The 17,264-nt window shown below is 42.5% G+C and overlaps 2 protein-coding genes across 7 annotated transcripts in view; both read left to right on the top strand.

Annotated features, from left to right (window-relative positions):
* The window catches only part of shtn3 (shootin 3), a 21,241-nt gene extending 12,651 nt beyond the window's left edge, over window positions 1-8,590 (top strand). Inside the window, exons 4-19 of one of the 6 annotated variants that reach the window (XM_034597184.1) lie at window positions 49-238; window positions 901-998; window positions 1,174-1,255; window positions 1,936-2,030; window positions 2,734-2,880; window positions 3,254-3,407; window positions 4,574-4,748; window positions 4,863-4,933; window positions 5,245-5,348; window positions 5,718-5,759; window positions 5,884-5,904; window positions 6,766-6,828; window positions 7,084-7,213; window positions 7,856-8,153; window positions 8,306-8,368; window positions 8,408-8,590. In XM_034597184.1, the coding sequence (XP_034453075.1) occupies window positions 49-238; window positions 901-998; window positions 1,174-1,255; window positions 1,936-2,030; window positions 2,734-2,880; window positions 3,254-3,407; window positions 4,574-4,748; window positions 4,863-4,933; window positions 5,245-5,348; window positions 5,718-5,759; window positions 5,884-5,904; window positions 6,766-6,828; window positions 7,084-7,213; window positions 7,856-8,153; window positions 8,306-8,368; window positions 8,408-8,420 (1,746 nt within the window). In that variant the 3' untranslated portion in view covers window positions 8,421-8,590. Of the gene's footprint in view, window positions 1-48; window positions 239-900; window positions 999-1,173; window positions 1,256-1,935; window positions 2,031-2,733; window positions 2,881-3,253; window positions 3,408-4,573; window positions 4,749-4,862; window positions 4,934-5,244; window positions 5,349-5,717; window positions 5,760-5,883; window positions 5,905-6,765; window positions 6,829-7,083; window positions 7,214-7,855; window positions 8,154-8,305 lie in introns of all 6 variants that reach the window. The other 5 variants (XM_034597187.1, XM_034597182.1, XM_034597186.1 and 2 more) reach the window with 5 other exon arrangements.
* Window positions 8,591-11,880: 3,290 nt separating this feature from the next.
* Window positions 11,881-15,027, top strand: thoc3 (THO complex 3). The gene is made up of 6 exons (XM_034597188.1): window positions 11,881-12,090; window positions 13,166-13,322; window positions 13,853-14,057; window positions 14,160-14,321; window positions 14,419-14,519; window positions 14,611-15,027. Exons 1-6 carry the CDS (start codon window positions 11,911-11,913, stop codon window positions 14,772-14,774), a joined length of 969 nt encoding a protein of 322 aa, XP_034453079.1. The 5' UTR covers window positions 11,881-11,910; the 3' UTR covers window positions 14,775-15,027.
* The last annotated feature ends 2,237 nt before the right edge of the window (window positions 15,028-17,264 follow it).

Below are 17,264 nucleotides of genomic sequence, written 5' to 3'. Positions count from 1 at the left end.
TAATTACTCTGTCATTGCCGTAAACCCCCTGTGAACTTTGACCTCCAGCTCAACTGTGAGAACAGGAAGTTGAAGTACCTGAGCCTGTCGTCTCGGACGTCTCTGGACGAGCTGCTTCCCAGCATCTCGGACTGCATCGCACTGGAGACCGACGCAGACGCTGCAGACGCAGCAGACGCAGCAGACGCAGCAGACGCCAGCCCAGACACCTTCATACAGTATCAACAACAGGTCAAAGGTACAACACGCAGAATTAGACTCAACAAACAACCAGTTCAAATGTTGGTGACCCTCGACCTTGACCGCTAGCACCACAATCAGGACGAAAGGTCAACCTTTACATAAAAATACCCGGAGTCTTATGTGCAAATTGCTTTTAGATTCATTGAGCACATGCTCAGTGGGTCCTCTAAGACTAAACCTACAAATCCTGGTGTCTTTCTCCAGAAGCTTGAGATGTTTATCTTGGACATTTATCTGTATTTTCCTTTTGTTTGAGCCAGGATCTATTTAATAATAATGTACATTTTAATTATTTAGGGCGCTTTATGTGCTTTCTAATGAACTGGTTAACTATACACATTGGTGTACACAGACCGTGCAGTAATTTAGCAGGTAGTAGAAATAAGTAGACTCACCTGATGTGTCCCACTGGACATGAGTCAAAAAGTCTGACTCCTCCATCAACTTAAAGATGAATCATCTCATAAATAACAATGTGCTCTCCAGGATTTCTTGCTCTAACTTTTGTTTTCTACGATGAAGCCACGACATCAGCACCACAAAAATAATCTCAAAAATGATGTCAGTCTTTGTGATGGCATTTTTAACGTGTACCTAATTATTTGATATATTACCACAAAGGCCCCTGACTCTCACGTGTCCTCTGTGTTGTGTCAGAGCTGAGGGACACGGTGACCGGCTTGTTGGACGAGAAGAAGAATTTTGTTTGTCAGATCCACGACCAGCAGAAACGGATTGATGAGCTGACCAATCAGGTGAGGGCGGATGTTCACCTGCATCACAGCTTCAAGTTCGGTGGCACTGTCCTGTGCTGATTCTGGATCAGCGCTGACTCCATTTTAAATTCAGATAGAAAGATAATTATGCTAAGATATGGCTTTATTTGTATAGTACGAGTAAATAATGATGAGTTTGTTTCACTGTTTGCAGTCAGAGAGAAATCAGACGGAGATGAAGGAGCTTCGTGAAACTGTCGAGAAGCAAAGTAAAACCATCAAGAGATTCAACAGAGGTGAGAAAACACATTTAGCCTGGATAGCGTTATACACTTACTGCACACACATGCTAACATGCTAATTATTATTAGCATATAGCACGTTTGTTGCCATGTTACCATGCTGACATGCTGGCTAGTTTATGCTAACATGCATGTTAACATGCTAATACTAGCATGAAACAAGTAAGTTGGATATTAGTAGTCACCTACTTGCTTATATACGTTAACTTTCTAATATATATCATGGAAAAGTAAAGTGGATTGTTCTTGCTAACATGCACATCAACATGCTAATATTAGCCTGAAACCCGTTAGTTGGATTGTAGTAGTAGCATTTACTATCCTGCTAACGTGTTTCCTGCTAATATTAGCATGTTGGGATGCTAATATTAGCATAAAATGCTATGCTGACAGCTTGAATAGTACTTTCTAACATGCACATTCTTATATTAGCTGGAAACAAGTTAGTTTTAAAGTTTGTTATCATGAATGTCAGTATGCTACTATTAGCATGAAACAAGTTAGTTGTCATGTTACCGTTGGATAGTTTGTGCTAACATGCTAACAGTACTGTCAGGCTTTGTGAAAGTAACGTAGATACAGGTTGAATAGAAAAGGGTAAATGTATGTTCATGATAAACATGAAGAATCAGTAGTTGTCTGTGTTGAGCCTCATTGTCTTCTTGTCTCTCTAGTCTCCATGATGGCCACTCAGGAGTACGATGGGATGACGGAGCAACTGGACCTGGAGCAGAACCTGAGGGTCAAAGCTGAGACCTACGCACACGAGGTAACGATAGAGAAACACTCGGCCAACGCAGTATAAATACACAGCACTGCAATCACATGTTTAGTACTCAAAACATAGTACTACATAGTGTGCAGTCAAAAGACACACGGTGGATAGGATGGATTGAGATTGCAAAAGTACTTCATAGGAAGTAATGTAATGTACAATCCACAGGTTGTAGTAAATGTCAGTAACATAGCAGCAGTTGTATAATGATTCAATCTTAATTACATATTGATCAATGGTATTGATATTTGCATATGAATTATTATTTCAAGGAGAGAAAAATCTTTGTATAAAGTAATTGTTTCTGTTTATCACAGTGGAAACTATAAGCTGAGAAAATACCTTGGGTAGATTTAGTATTTGCACCAAAAACATTGAAGTAAAATCAGTGTGTTTTCCATGAAGGCAGCCGGAGGGACGCTGTGATGCTTCAGTGATAAACTGGGACCTGGTGTTGTTGTGTTAATAAACTGGTTTCTGGTTTTAATGAATCGACCTGAATCAGTTGTTTACTGACCTGAAACATGAAGAGCCTGTAGGTTTAAAACAGACTGGGATGGATGAACTGGGACAATGTGTTCAAATGTAGAAGGTGAGAGGGATTCATCTTTCTTCTCCACACTCATCTTCATCCCTTTACTCCTTCCACCCCTCCCTCCCTCTGTCTCTCCTCCTCCTCCTCCTCTGTCTCCTGCAGATGCTGGTGAAGCAGAAGGAGGCCAACAGGCAGAGCATGCTGCTGCTGCAGAATGCTGAGCCCAGCGTTCAGCTGCTCAAAGCTCTGGAGGACGTGGCAGCCATCACCAAAACCCTGGAGGACGAGCGTCTGCAGCATCAGCAGAAGGTGAACTAGGAAAACTTGTTCTTCTTCGGTTTATTCACTGGAAAACCAGTGAGTGACAGATAGTTCCAGTTATTGTGAAGTCCAACACTCACTTTAGCTCTGTTTCTGGTCTCCACCACCTTCTGAGGGATGTCTTCACTCGTCAGAGGCCTTTTCATTTTAGTCGTTGCGTCACACGATGGGACATGAGGTTTACTGAGGATCACATATGATTCATTAAGGTCACAAAGTTTAAATGGGTCCTTCAAGACTAGACATACAGACCCTGGTGCCTTCTCCAGAAGGTTGAGATGCTTATGTTGGACATTTACCTGTGTTTTCCTCTTGTGTTTCCATGTAATGAATCATGAAATATGTCCATGTGTGTGTGTAGGTGCAGAGTCTGGAGGCCCAGCTGGAGCAGAGCTCTGTGAAGGAGCAGCTGGAGGCGCTGCAGAGGCAGCTGGAGCTGCTGGAGGTGGAGAAGAAGGAGGTGGAGGGACGGCTGCAGCAGGTGGAGACAAAGAACGAGGGGCTGGAGAACAGAGGTGGGCAGAGGTGGAGACGCACACTAGTTGGTACAAGGTGTAAACAGTGGGGCGGGAGGTATCAGGGTTCTTGAGGAGGAGCTGGAGACCAGTGGGACTGAACACACACACACACACACACACACACACACACACACGCACACACACACACACACACACACACACACACACACACACACACACACACACACACACACACACACACACACACACACATCAGATCTACAATCAATTAACATATGCACTGATACTTTTACATCCCATTAGGGCAAATGTGGTTCGACCCAGTTTGAGCTTTGATTGAGCTGCAACGAAAATCTGACTGAACTCTGCAAACATTAGTGTTTTTGACAATTTAAAAACATATACTATTTAATGTAAAATACAACATTAAACTACAGAAATAGCACAGATTCTACAGCACTAGCTTCATGTCTGAAAAAATCCACAGACTCTCTCAATTTTGGGGGAAATGTGTCCAAAATGATGCAGGAGGAATCTATGATATTTTCCATTTTCCCAGTGTTGTCATAAAACTTTTTGTTAGTCCTAAATAAAATAAAATATTGACACAGTTTTGTTTTGCAGCAGTTTTACTCCAAAATGAATTTCTGTGGTTGAACCATAAATCCAACATTTGTCTTCTTGACAATCCAGTAAAATCTGAATAAATTTAAATTCATGAAATTGTTAAATTCCCTAAAGCTTGAAGTGAGTTGAACAGAGTGATGTCCTGTCGACTCACATCCGTCACTGTGGTTGTTTATTTCTGTGTCAACACGGACCGTTGACCATCTGCTGCAGGAAATCTGGCAAACAATTAACCTTAAAATGGGTCACACACGCCGTCAGGCCCCCGAACCGAAAACCGACTTCAACCACAAACCGTTTTTTAAACAGGACAAAAACAGATGAATAAATAAATGACTGTGACCAGAGATGCTGTGTTGGGTAAGAGGCGTCACTCTGGAGTGAAAATGTGGAGGTTTGAAGGATTTCTGTCACCATAGCTCCCACAGGAGAAGTAGATAACAACAGCACCTCATGCATCTGCAGTACCATCAGTACCAGCAGGACAAATAGTACTGGTATTACCATTAGTGCTAAAGTAGGTGTTAGTAGTATTATAGTACTTTCATCTGTTCCCATTGTTTTCATCTCCACAGTCTACGAGCTCCAGGAGACCCAGAAAAAGATCACCATGACGACCAGCACAGCACCCCCTCCCCCTGAACCTGGAGTGGCCCCACCTCCCGCTCCTCCCCCACAGCCGCCTCCTCCCCCTCCTCCTCCCCCGCCACCGCCTCCTCCACCTCCCCCGTCCAGATGCAACCCCCTCAGGTGAGGAAGGGAGCGAACATCCCGAACACGCATGATACATATCACACAACAATATTTATGCTTTGTAATAATCATTGATCAGGAAAATAAATAAATGTTTTTTCTCTCCTTCAGTTCTCTGATCGCCATCATGAGAAAGTCTTCAAAAGGCTCCAAAGCCTCTGTGAAGGCAGAGGAGCCTGCATGTGAGTCTTCTCACATTCATCATATAATAATGATTTTATTTCTATAGAACTATAGCACTGATCTCACACATAAACTAATTAATGTCGGGTAGAACATAAAAAATATCGGAAATTCTTAAGCTATAAATTAAATAAGATACGGCTAAAACAAAATAGTCTCGTTTAAGGCAGGTGAATTTTAAATATAAGTAAAAACGTAATTAAATTAATTTATAAAAGATATTGTCACATGAGTGAATATATATACTGGGGATTTGATATGGATAAAAATGCAAAGTATATAAAAGCTGCTTCTCTGTCACACTCTCCAGCTTCTGAGGGCTCGGACGACGTGAAGGTGAAGGCGGTGAACGAGATGATGGAGAGGATCAAACACGGAGTCGTCCTGCGGCCGGTCAAGAGCCAGGGCAGCAAGGTTAGGACGACAGAGACCATTGATATCTGTTGTCTGGTTGTTTATTCACCGCAGTGGTTTCCATTCATCTGTATTTAAATATTTAAGTGTTTTCTGATCATGAATAACATGATAACATGATTTCCTTTGGAAAGAATCTAAAACCTGTATCAGCCACATAGTTTATATAATTCTCATGACCGACGTCAAATTCAGTTGGAATCATTATTATTATCATAAATCTTTTAGAATAAACCGTCTTCTACCTTTTGTCCTCATTTACCTTTGACCCTGTGTCCTATAATAATAAGGGGTCAAAGGTCAGAGTTCATGTCACCCTGACACCAGAGAGAAAGATTTAAAAAAAAATCAATCTTTTATCCCAAACAGAAACAAAGCACCTCAAAGTTCGTCCCTGCTTCGTCACCAAATGTGAGTGTAACTCCTCTTCCTGTAAACATGATGACGTGTGTAAACATAACGAGGTCGTTTCAGAGTCTGATTTCACTCCGGATGATTACTCTCCTCTCTCTCCTCCATGTTCTGCCTCGTGCAGCCACAGAGACCAGCAGTAAAAGTGAGTATATTGACGTTTGCATCAATCTTGTGACGTGATGCCACAGTCACTCCCCAGGGGGCCGCAACGCACACACACATAAACACACACACGCACACACACACACAAATACACACACACAGACGAGACCCTTGAATTTTAATCAGTTGAACACATGGCATTTTATCGTCCTTTCTGACCGGGACACTGTGTTCACTCTTTATTGTTCCTCCCTTAAATGAAGCTTCACTAAAGCTGCTTTCAGACATAAACTGAAGTCTTTTCTGGAAATTTTTCCAGAGGGTCTCAATGTGAGAATACAGCAGGAAAATGTCTGGAAAATTCAAGTATTGATGAGGTTTCTAACACGTGACGGACGTGAAACTGGAAGAACACAAATCTCTCAGGATGAAGAAGAGGAGCCGTACACGTAGAAGACGAAGACGTCAACTTGGAAAGACGAGGACATTCCAGAGCTTTTGGTGCTGAGGCCGACTCCGGTGTGGAGGAGCTGTAAACAACAACACTGATCTTTCCATCCAGGCTCCGCCCCTCGCCTGGATGTTCCCCACATGTTCCTGTTGGTGTGAACGAGTCGGACCCGACAACCTGCTGCTGCTGCTTCACAAACACTAACTACACAACATGTCCAGACACTATTCCCCTGACATTTTCATGTTTGAAACAGTATAATTGTGAGTTCCTGCGGTGTCCCTTCACTGACACCGTGCTACAGCGCTCAGAAACTCCTTGTTTGTAGATGTACATTTAGAAGCTGAAATTTCCAGGTTTTCTGTGATGCTGTGACGCAGCAGCTGTGTTGTTCTCAAACTGATCACAAGAAAAACAAAACTCTGATTATTTGTGTTTTTCTTCCTCCAGCCGCCTCCACCGTGTGAGGAGAAACCACAGGAGAGCGCCATGGAAGAACTGAAAGGCATCCTGGTAAAATGATTAGTATACATACATCGTTTCAGAGCTCATGGCTCTTTTGTTATAGGCGAATAAACATTAGACAGTGAAGTTATTCATGTTTCTAACATTGTTGAAGGTTGGTTTATATAATAATACTTAAAATATTATTCTTTTACCTGCAAATCAAAGTTACATACACACAGATAGGAAAAGGAAAGTATGTAGATGTAATCGATTTTTATGATTCAGTGTCAGAGTGTGTGTTGAATTTATATTTCTCTGCAGGAGACGGTGAAGAGGAGCCCGAGTCGAGGCTCTCAGGAGTCGGGCCCCTCCCCTCCGGGGAAGAAGGACAGCGAGCTGGAGGTCATCCTGAGACGCAGACGCAACAAGGCAGGCGAGGCCGGAGCTGCAGGTAAACACGTCTGAGGAAGAGACCTCATGAAATCACCTCTGATTTACAGACTCATCTTAGAGTCAAGGCTCAAATAAAACATCTTAGTTCATAAATATTAAGGTGGTTCTGTTAATTATCACGTCGCTGTGTCTGTCAATGTGCACATGTGGTTTTTACTGAGGTCACAAGTTCGACTCCTGCTGTGACAGCACAGAGAAGTAGTAGCAGTTAAAACCTGTGTGTCCAGAAGAGGGCGCTCTGCACCTCAGAATGAACACTATATTTATATATATATATAATGAGGTCAGAAACTGCTGCTGTGGATTTATCTGCTTTTCCATGATTGATTGACCTCGAGCAGAATAAACCACGTAACCACAGCTGCTTGATTTAAAGTGTGCAGAGATATTTCAACTGCACGTGTGACTGAGTCTAGTCAAACAGATAATAAAGAAAATAAGATAAAGAAAATATATACTGACTGAAGTAATGTTGAATTTCCCTATTGGCAGTGTTTATCAGGTCAGGAGTCATTTACACTGTGGACACAATGTTGTGTTTAGGGCTCAACAATGTGCAAAAAAATATTATTAATTATTTTATTTTCTAAATCTGTCAACAAGATTTCAATTGCATTTTTCTTTTCTTCTTCATGTTCAGACGACGGCCAGTTGAGCCACGTCTCCTCCTGCGACAGCCTGAACGGGAGGAGAACCAGCAGCGACTCGAGCAAAGATCCGGAGGCGCCGGGGGGGCTGAGCGCCTCCTCCGACCCGGCGGCAGCCAGGTTGAGCTCAGAGAGACGGGGCTCCGGGCCGGGACCTATCGTGGCCCGGAGGAAGAGCTCTGACACGGGCAAGCAGGCCAGAGCCGGCTCCTGGCAGGAGAGGAGGTCCTGCAGCTCGCTGTCTGAGAGGGAGACGGCAGAGAACCAATTCAGCAACGGCTGCGTCAACAGGTCGAGCATCACTGTCCAAAAATACAGTTTTCCGAGGTCACAAAAGTGCATTTAAACGCACCTTGTGTTTACGAGTTTGACTGAATATTCAGTGTTAAAAACATGAACAATATTAGTTCTTTTAACTGTGTTTCCGTCTCTTCTCCAAACAGCGCTGGGAAGGATGATCAGAATGTCCAGTCGAACGGAGTTGACCACGGAGAACCTGGTGAGAACGCACACGCCACCGTCTGCGCCGGTCCGGTCAATGGCAGCGCTGAGTGCTAGGGTGGAGGCCGAGGATCCTGGGTTTGGTTTCATATCTATCAGATTATTTGATGGATACGACCGATGTCACTGATATTCACTCAGATCAGAAGATGTTTGGTTCAATCCCATCAAAACAAACCAACAGTTCTGGTTCAAGTATTTCCTGAAGAGTTTCTTGCTTCACTGACACACGTTGAAGTTGAGTTCAAACATCTCCTGTGAACGAGTGAGTTTAGATCAACTGTTCAGGTTGTGCTCGCTGTCGATCTCCAGCCTCTGTAGAAACCTTCTCCAACTCAGACTTTCACTGTTAAGACATAAGTCAACTTTCATTGTTTTCAGTCCAAACCAGTTTGAGCATCAAATATATGCGGAAGTTCATTCATTTAAAAATAAAAAAACAATGTAAACGACAGTGAATATCTCCTGTCTTAGCATTTTTTCATATAAAGGCAATTGTTGCCAACGTAGACTGTAAATAAAGATGGAAGATTCCTCACACTGTACAAATATAAAGCTAAAATATCAGATACAGTGCTGCCTGCTTGTGCTGGTGACTCAGCGACAGTGAGTCAGTGTGAAGTTTCTACAGTGAGATGGTGTTCTGAGTTTTTATCAATCTACTGTACGTCAGTTATTTTTTCTTAGAACAAACCCGTGGATCCTCGAGGACGAAATGACTGAACGTTACAAGGGAAGCTGCACCTTTTTTTGCACCGAGCCTCAGTTTTCTTCAAACACTTCGACTTGTACGACGACTGCGAAGCTTTAGGTTGATGTTTTTATTTGTTTTCTCTATTCGATGACACAAAGGTCTTTTGTGTCATCAGAAGGAATGCGCTGTGCCGGACTGTTAAAGATCCAACTTCACCTCCAGGGTAAAAATAGTCCAGAAATCCCTGCACGTGGAAGAGAAGCACTTCCATGTTTTCTGCAGAGGATTTCTCACGTCCAGGTTTCAGCAGGTCGACTATCAGTGTGTCTGAGGTTTGATGTGGAAATCAGACAAATGTGGGAAAAGTAATAATTCAGGTTTTGAAAGAAAAGAACAAGATGTTTCTCCAACAACAGAAAAGACAGTAGGTGGGTTTCCATCATGGTTCATGCAGATTTGTTATTTACGGCGAGGAAATGCAAGAAATTCAAAAGACATCCTGAAATGTTGAAAGAAAACTTGTTATGCTCGACTGAGATTGAAGCAGACGAATGGAAAAAAACATCACAACATGAATCAGGTTGTTAAAACATCCAATGAGAGAAGAGATGAAAACTGATCTGTGACATTTCTCGAATTAATACAGAGAAATGTCTTATTTCAATGTTTCTCGAGTAAGTGATTATCAGCAGAAGAAGAAACTCATCCAACAACCTAGATAATAAATAGCATTAAATATATATATGAACCAAAAAGATTCTCTCTTGAGTTACGTGTGCCTTCTTTTCTTTTTCTGCGTCTTTGTGGACCGAGCAGCTGCAAGAAAAATGTGTTGGCCGCATTCTGTAATAGCTTCGATGCATCTGACTGAATCACAAATGGCGCCATCTGCTGTTTATCTTAATAACTTCTCATATTGGTGTGTAGCATTCGTGGACACAATCTGCAAATCACATTTTCTTTTGAAATGTGGATACATTTGTTCCGTATCTGGATGGAAACCCACCGAACATCACAACTAAATCACAGCTGACGGAAAAGTTCTCAGGGTCCATGGGACAAAATGTCACCAAACCCACATCAGGGGCCTTGACGAGAAACATCTGGGAGAAACCAACTGAGCCATTGTTATTTTAAACTCTTGGTGAAAAGGGTCTTCGGAAGGCGTCCGGTGTTTGTGCACTTTCTCTGCCTCTAAACCTTCAGGTCCTGAATCACTGTGTTGTTAAAACCCATGAGACACGTCATCGTCCCTCCACCACAGATAAGACGTCTTCCACACACCTCCTGTATGCCTGTATGCACATATACTCTGAGACGCCCCCCTGCTGTGTCTGTACTCGGTCGACTCGCTCACCGCCACGTGCATTCCTTGACTTTTATTTTGTAGGGCCTGCTGTCTATATATAGCTTTTCCTGACACTCGATGCAACGTGAAGAATAATTTTGAAGAGTATGCAATTACATAAGGCACATTTGTATGATGCTTTCACACCTTGTCGATATTTCTTAAAACACAGACTCACATTTACAAGTGCATTTCGTTCTTTAGGTGTATTTATTCTAATGCAAAGGACCAGATGTCACTGAGCAGCCAGGCTGCACAGGAAACCACCCTCGGAGCTCTGACAGCTGCCTCTGGCCTGAGCATTATGCATATCAAGGCTTTGCACAGGCCTCAGAGGGCCGGGGGGGGGGGGGGCCTGCAGCTGGGGTGTGTCAGGTCCTCGTACTGATGTCGACCTCGTGGCTACTTAAAGGGATTTACTGCATCCGACAGAGTTTGGGTGACGATAGATATTGTGTGTGTTTGGGAAATAAATGGAGTGTTAAAGGTTTTTTAAAACATGGATTTTCAGTTTAGCATCACTTGAAATAAATTGCAAATCGAAAAGAAACAAGCGTTGTTTTGTCTTCATTTGAAAAAGTGAACTGACGCCTCTGATGAAAAGTAAATAACCTTAAACCTGCTTTTCAGCAGATTGTTATTTATCTATTAATATCTATCTATCCATCTCTATCTATCTATCTATCTATCTCCATCTATCTATCTATCTATCTCCATCTATCTATCTATCTATATATCTATCCATCTCTATCTATCTATCTATATATCTATCTCTATCTATCTATCTATCTATCTATCTATCTATCTATATATCTATCTATCCATCTCTATCTATCTATCTATCTATCTATCTATCTATCTATCCATCTCTATCTATCTATCTATATATCTATCTCTATCTATCTATCTATCTATATATCTATCTATCCATCTCTATCTATCTATCTATCTATCCATCTCTATCTATCTATCTATCTATCTATCTATCTATCTATCTATCTATCTCTCTCTCTATCTCTCTCTCTCTCGCTCTCTCTCTCTCTCTCCCTCTCTCGCTCTCTCTCTCTCTCTCTCTCTCTCTCTCTCTCTCTCTCTCGCTCTCTCTCTCTCTCTCTCTCTCTCTCTCTCCCTCTCTCTCTCTCTCTCTCTCTCTCCCTATCTGTCTGTCTCTCTCTCTCTCTCTCTCTCTCTCTCTCTCTCTCTCTCTCTCTCTCTCTCTCTCTCTCTCTCTCTCTCCCTATCTGTCTGTCTATCTATCTAGATCTATCCAGTTAAGTATTAAGTATTAAGGGATATATTATATTTTATCCTAAATAAAACAATGAACTGATAAAGAATCAAATGTGATAAAGATCTATTTTATTAATTTTATATTTTTAACTAACAAATGGACTTCTGGTCTATATCAATGCCCGCAGTGCTCCTCCTGAGCCCCCAGGTGGCGCTGCGACCAAACCACCGCTTGTTTCCCCTTCCGCCGCTTGATGATCACGTAGTGTTTCAAGATGGCGTCTCGTTACTACCAGGAGATGCAGGAGAGCTTCAGGAACAACAGCAAGAGCCGCGAGTTCCCGGCTCACACCGCCAAGGTCCACTCGGTGGCCTGGAGCTGCGACGGCCGGAGACTCGCGTCCGGGTCCTTCGACAAGACCGCGAGTGTCTTCCTCCTGGAGAAGGACCGTCTGGTGAGCGGCAGCTAGCATGCTAACGTTAGCCTCGCTCCGGCGCACCGGTGGACGCGAGATCGATTCTCACTCAGTGGTTATTAAAACATGTATCTGTGTTATTATCTTTATCAATTCGACTCTGTAAAGTAACGAAGGGTCCAGACACAAAGGTTCAGGTCAGACTTCCTCTGAGGGACACGTGTGAAGAGGAGGAAACTTTAATGTTACTCTAGATAAACAGGACACAGCAGTTTACATCTCATACTTTATGTATATTTAATATAAACATATTGGTTAATACTTTCTATGTCCCACTGATTCCCAGCCAATGCTGAGTTGTATTATTAATGTAGATAACTTGGTAATTTCTTGATAATACTTACGTTTAGTGTGCAACACTCAAAACAGAATAATTATCCCTTAAATCTGATTTATATCTAAAGAAAAATTGCACTTTATTAAAACACGATGCATTTGTTTTTAAATATGATATTGTCCTCATCTGGAATATAGTTTTTATTTATTGATTTTTCCTAAATGTAAGAATTATTGGAGCCTGACTGGTTCAGATTTTCGGGCGAATACTGATGTGACTTAATATATCAGATGATATTTAAAGAATTGTCAATAACTCCTAAGGTGTCGTTATCAAACCCTCAGGACAAAGAAACACGAATAAGGCTTAATATTGAATCGTTAAACCATGAGATTTATTGTTAATAACTATAAATTAAAATGAAACACAAATAGAAGTAAATATTTAGAACTTGTATTAAGAAAGCAAACATATTTATGACATTAAACATAAGTGGACTTCTTGTCTGCAGAGTTTATTCTGTTACACTTACTGTGTTAATGTGGTATTTCATTCAGTTTAGTTGAATATTATTTAGGTACCAGTGATTGTAGTTTGCAGCCACAGTTTGTGGACACTTCTCTAGATGTTTCCATCATTAGGAAAAGTAGGAGGTGGACGTAAACCACTGCTGCTGGTTTACGTGGTCACTGGTCACTGGTCACTGGTCGGAGAAGTGGGATGTGAACACTGTGTCATGTTGCTGGACACCAGTTTAATCCTTGTCTCTGTCCCCAGGTGAAAGAGAACAACTACCGAGGTCACGGCGACAGCGTGGATCAGCTCTGTTGGCATCCGACGAACCCGGATCTGTTCGTCACGGCGTCTGGAGACAAGACCATTCGCATCTGGGACGTCCGGACGACCAAGTGCATCGCCACCGTCAACACCAAAGGTGGAGTTTGATCGACGGGAGATTTGAAAAGCAAACACCAGTTTGTTGTTTATGGTTTTTTTAAGAATATAAAAAATGTTTCCTGCAGACCATGTAAAAAGAAAACTAGCTGTTCTGCAACACCTGTAATTTTGGGGGATTCTAAAAACACGAGTTAAAACTAATTCCATCTGTGAGAGTTGTTGGTGGGTGAGGGAGGCGATTAATGTAATGTAATGTAATCTAAGATCTTTGTTAATATATTAGACTGTAAATAAAGATGGACGACACATCTCCACTTCCTCGACCAATCACGAGTCAGTCTCAGCTGTCAATCAAGACATCACAGCTCGTTTTTATATCATCAAATAACTAATTACAACCAAACCTGTCAAACATGATAACCAGCGTGAACAAGACGTTTTGGCTTCACATTTATAGAACCGTCATGTCGTCCATCGTTAAATTTAGTTTATGGTCAATATGAGAACCACTGAATTCCTGATAATCCTCTGTCTTATTGTTATTATTATTATTTTTAAACATCTCAGGAGAAAACATCAACATCTGCTGGAGTCCTGACGGTCAGACCATCGCTGTCGGGAACAAAGACGACGTGGTGACCTTCATCGACGCCAAGACTCATCGCTCCAGGGCCGAGGAGCAGTTCAAGTTCGAGGTGAACGAGATCTCCTGGAGTAACGACAACGACATGTTCTTCCTCACGAACGGAAACGGCTGCATCAACATTCTGAGGTAGGAACCGAACTAAACCCAACAGAGGAAGTAACGTTGAACTCCCCTGGTGTGAAGGTCTGTGTGTTTCAGAGCTGAAGTAAAGTGATCTTCTGTTTGCAGTTACCCGGAGCTGAAGCCGATCCAGTCCATCAACGCTCACCCGTCCAACTGCATCTGTATCAAGTTCGACCCCACGGGGAAATACTTTGCCACAGGAAGTGCAGACGCTCTGGTCAGCCTGTGGAACGTGGATGAGCTGGTGTGCGTCCGCTGCTTCTCCAGGTCAGTGTGTGTGTCTGAGGACGTTTTCCAATAAATACTTTTCAGTGTCCTGGCTGATAATTCATTTTATTGATTCATGTATTTCTTTGTACTGCAGGTTAGACTGGCCTGTGAGGACTTTGAGCTTCAGCCACGACGGAAAGATGTTGGCTTCTGCCTCCGAGGATCATTTCATAGACATCGCCGAGGTGGAAACAGGTCAGTGCCACAAGTCAGAGCGTTTTGCAAATGATTGGAGATTTAGATTTTCCCATAAACACACAGGACTCACCCGTCTCGTGCTTTGCAGGAGAGAAGCTGTGGGAGGTTCAGTGCGACTCTCCGACCTTCACTGTTGCCTGGCACCCGAAGAGGCCGCTGCTGGCCTACGCCTGTGACGACAAGGACGGCAAGTACGACAACAACCGAGAGGCGGGCACCGTCAAACTGTTCGGCCTCCCCAATGACTCCTGAGACCGAGCTGAGCTGCTACTTGTTGAATTTGAGCGAAACATCATGATGAAACAAATAAATTCTGTAGAGATCAGAGGAAACCGGGCTGAAGCAGCAGTAGCCTTTTATCACCAGCAGGTGGCGCAGCTGTGCTCTAACAGTGGGCTTCATTCCCTGTTTTATACACAGATACAAACACACCCCCCTGTTCTGTAAATACATTGTTTGTGTAAAATATTCTTTGTTTATGACATTAAAAATGGTCTCTTTTTAATACTCGTGTGTCTAGAGACATAATTACTGAAACACTGCCGATGATATTTGTCAAAATATAAAGAAATAATGAGATTTAAGAAGTTTAATCTGAATTAATTCATTTTCTTTAGCAGATAGATTATAGTAGAAATCTATAGTAGAGAAACAAGCTGACGAGCTGATACCTGGTGTCGTGATCAGTCACATATTGTTAAGTTAACTCTTGTAAAGTTAGTGAGAAGGTTTGAGTCTGGTTGTGTTTAGATGTAAATCTCTGCGTCGCCTTCGAACAGAACTGGAGAATGAAACTGGGAAGTTTTCACGTTGAAGCTTTTCACAGAGAATCTGAGCCGTAAACACTCGTTTCATTTCTCTGGACCTTGAACCGTGTGTCTGCTGCAGCGTGGGCGGACGGATTAGATCATAAATGGAGGGAAGATGAAATAAACACACACACACACTAACTCTAAATGTTTTTAAATGAACCACAAACGCTTTTGCACACGAGTCGATGTTTTTCTATCGTTTCACATCATCGAGTCGAGAGAATCTCACATGAGTTTATTTGAATCCTGCTCAGGAAAGTTGCTCTTCACCAGTTACAGGCTTTAAAATGAAAAATAATAACTAAAAATAGTCAAATTTATGTTATTTATGATTTATTCGTAGCTGAAATCCGTCTGTCTTGTCAAGCCCGTGTTTTGAACGTGGCGTCCTGCTCTGTATTGTCCCTGAAGTTCGTCCAGCGGATCCCAGCTGTTATTTATTGTAGCAGAGACGTCGCGAAGAGGTCGGTCAATATCCGGGGATGTGATTGCCAGCGAGCATCATGGGATTGTAAATCAAATAACGCCGCCTGCAGGGTCTCCTTCGTGTGGCTTCCTCGTCCTGCGAGCAGGAAGGTCTGTCTGATTTGACTTTTAATGGTCTGCTCTACATGGAGCGTCCTTTGCCTTTCCATCTACAGAGTAAATCCCGGTTGTTTTGATGTGTTGTTAAAGCTCAGTGGGAAGAGAACACAGATGAATAATGTCCGACTGGAGTTGTTTATTTTTCATACAACTTTAAATAGAAATTAAATCAAATAACTAGAAGTAGAATGTGAGTGCAGAGCTCGTTTCTCTGCCAAGACCCGACAGTCTCTTAAATCCAGCACCGAATCCGTCATGTTCATTTGGACACAGATCTGAAACTATTGAAGATTCAAATAAACCTTTTGATTCTGTACTGATCCACTGATCCACATTGTTACAGGTTTATAGTTTTATTTTTACTGCTCAGTGGCTGAAGAGATACGACCCTCCTATGAAGGTATCAACTTGTACACTCGTAAATATCAGTCCCCTAAATATGTATGATTTACATTAAGATTCATGAACAATATCCTGTTAAATCAGTTCAAATGTCCAAGAAACGTCCGATCTCTCAGTTTCCTGAGGACGTTTGGCCCCTGTCCCGTCTTCCCAGTTTCGTTGAGCTCTGTTATATTGTTGAATAGTTTTAATGTGATTCACTAGATCTGGATCTTTCCTTCCTCTGAACTGGATCCACTTCAGGTCACCGGGTCACATGGCCTGAGACTGATGGACTGTTGCATTATGGGTACAACTCTCACATGTTGGTTTACGGAGAATGTAACAGAGACGGAGACATTTTACAAATATTCAAATCCGACCCTGTAACTGGAACCATCAGGACTCAATCTTCTGTGCAGAAGGTGAAACGGTGTCACACACACGAGCTTTCAGCCCAAATCAGGTTTCATGTTGATCGATACTCTCATTGAGCAGCGGCGTCTCCCAAGGTGATCCTCCTCGGTTTCATCAGCCGCTCGGCTCAGATGGGCTCGTGCACGCCGATCAATCTGCTCAGATACTAATGCTTTCAGACAAGCTCTGTGTGTGTGTGTGTGTGTGTGTTTGCGTGTCTGTATCAGTGGTATTTGTGTCTTCACTCGTGTGCATGTGTGTGTGTGTGTGTTAAGGATCTGCAGCTGCGTGCAGGGAGATAATCAGACCCACCCGTCCATTTGCTTCAGTCAAAACGAATAAGGCTGTGTATCTGTTAAAGGGCACTTCCGCTGCTCTGGATAATTGCAGTGCAGCATTGACCCGAGGCTCCTGATTGATTCCTGGACTTGTGGTGAGATGAGAATCTTTGATGCTCAGTCACACTCTCTCTCTCGCTCACGTTTTCCTGATCGTCCACTAAATAAACGGGATTTCATTTCAGCTCGAGGGCGGAAAACACAAATGT

This window comes from Hippoglossus hippoglossus, chromosome 10 (genome assembly GCF_009819705.1).
Source record: "Hippoglossus hippoglossus isolate fHipHip1 chromosome 10, fHipHip1.pri, whole genome shotgun sequence".
Classification (NCBI taxonomy): domain Eukaryota; kingdom Metazoa; phylum Chordata; class Actinopteri; order Pleuronectiformes; family Pleuronectidae; genus Hippoglossus; species Hippoglossus hippoglossus.
This window is presented reverse-complemented; position numbering and strand designations above follow the sequence as displayed.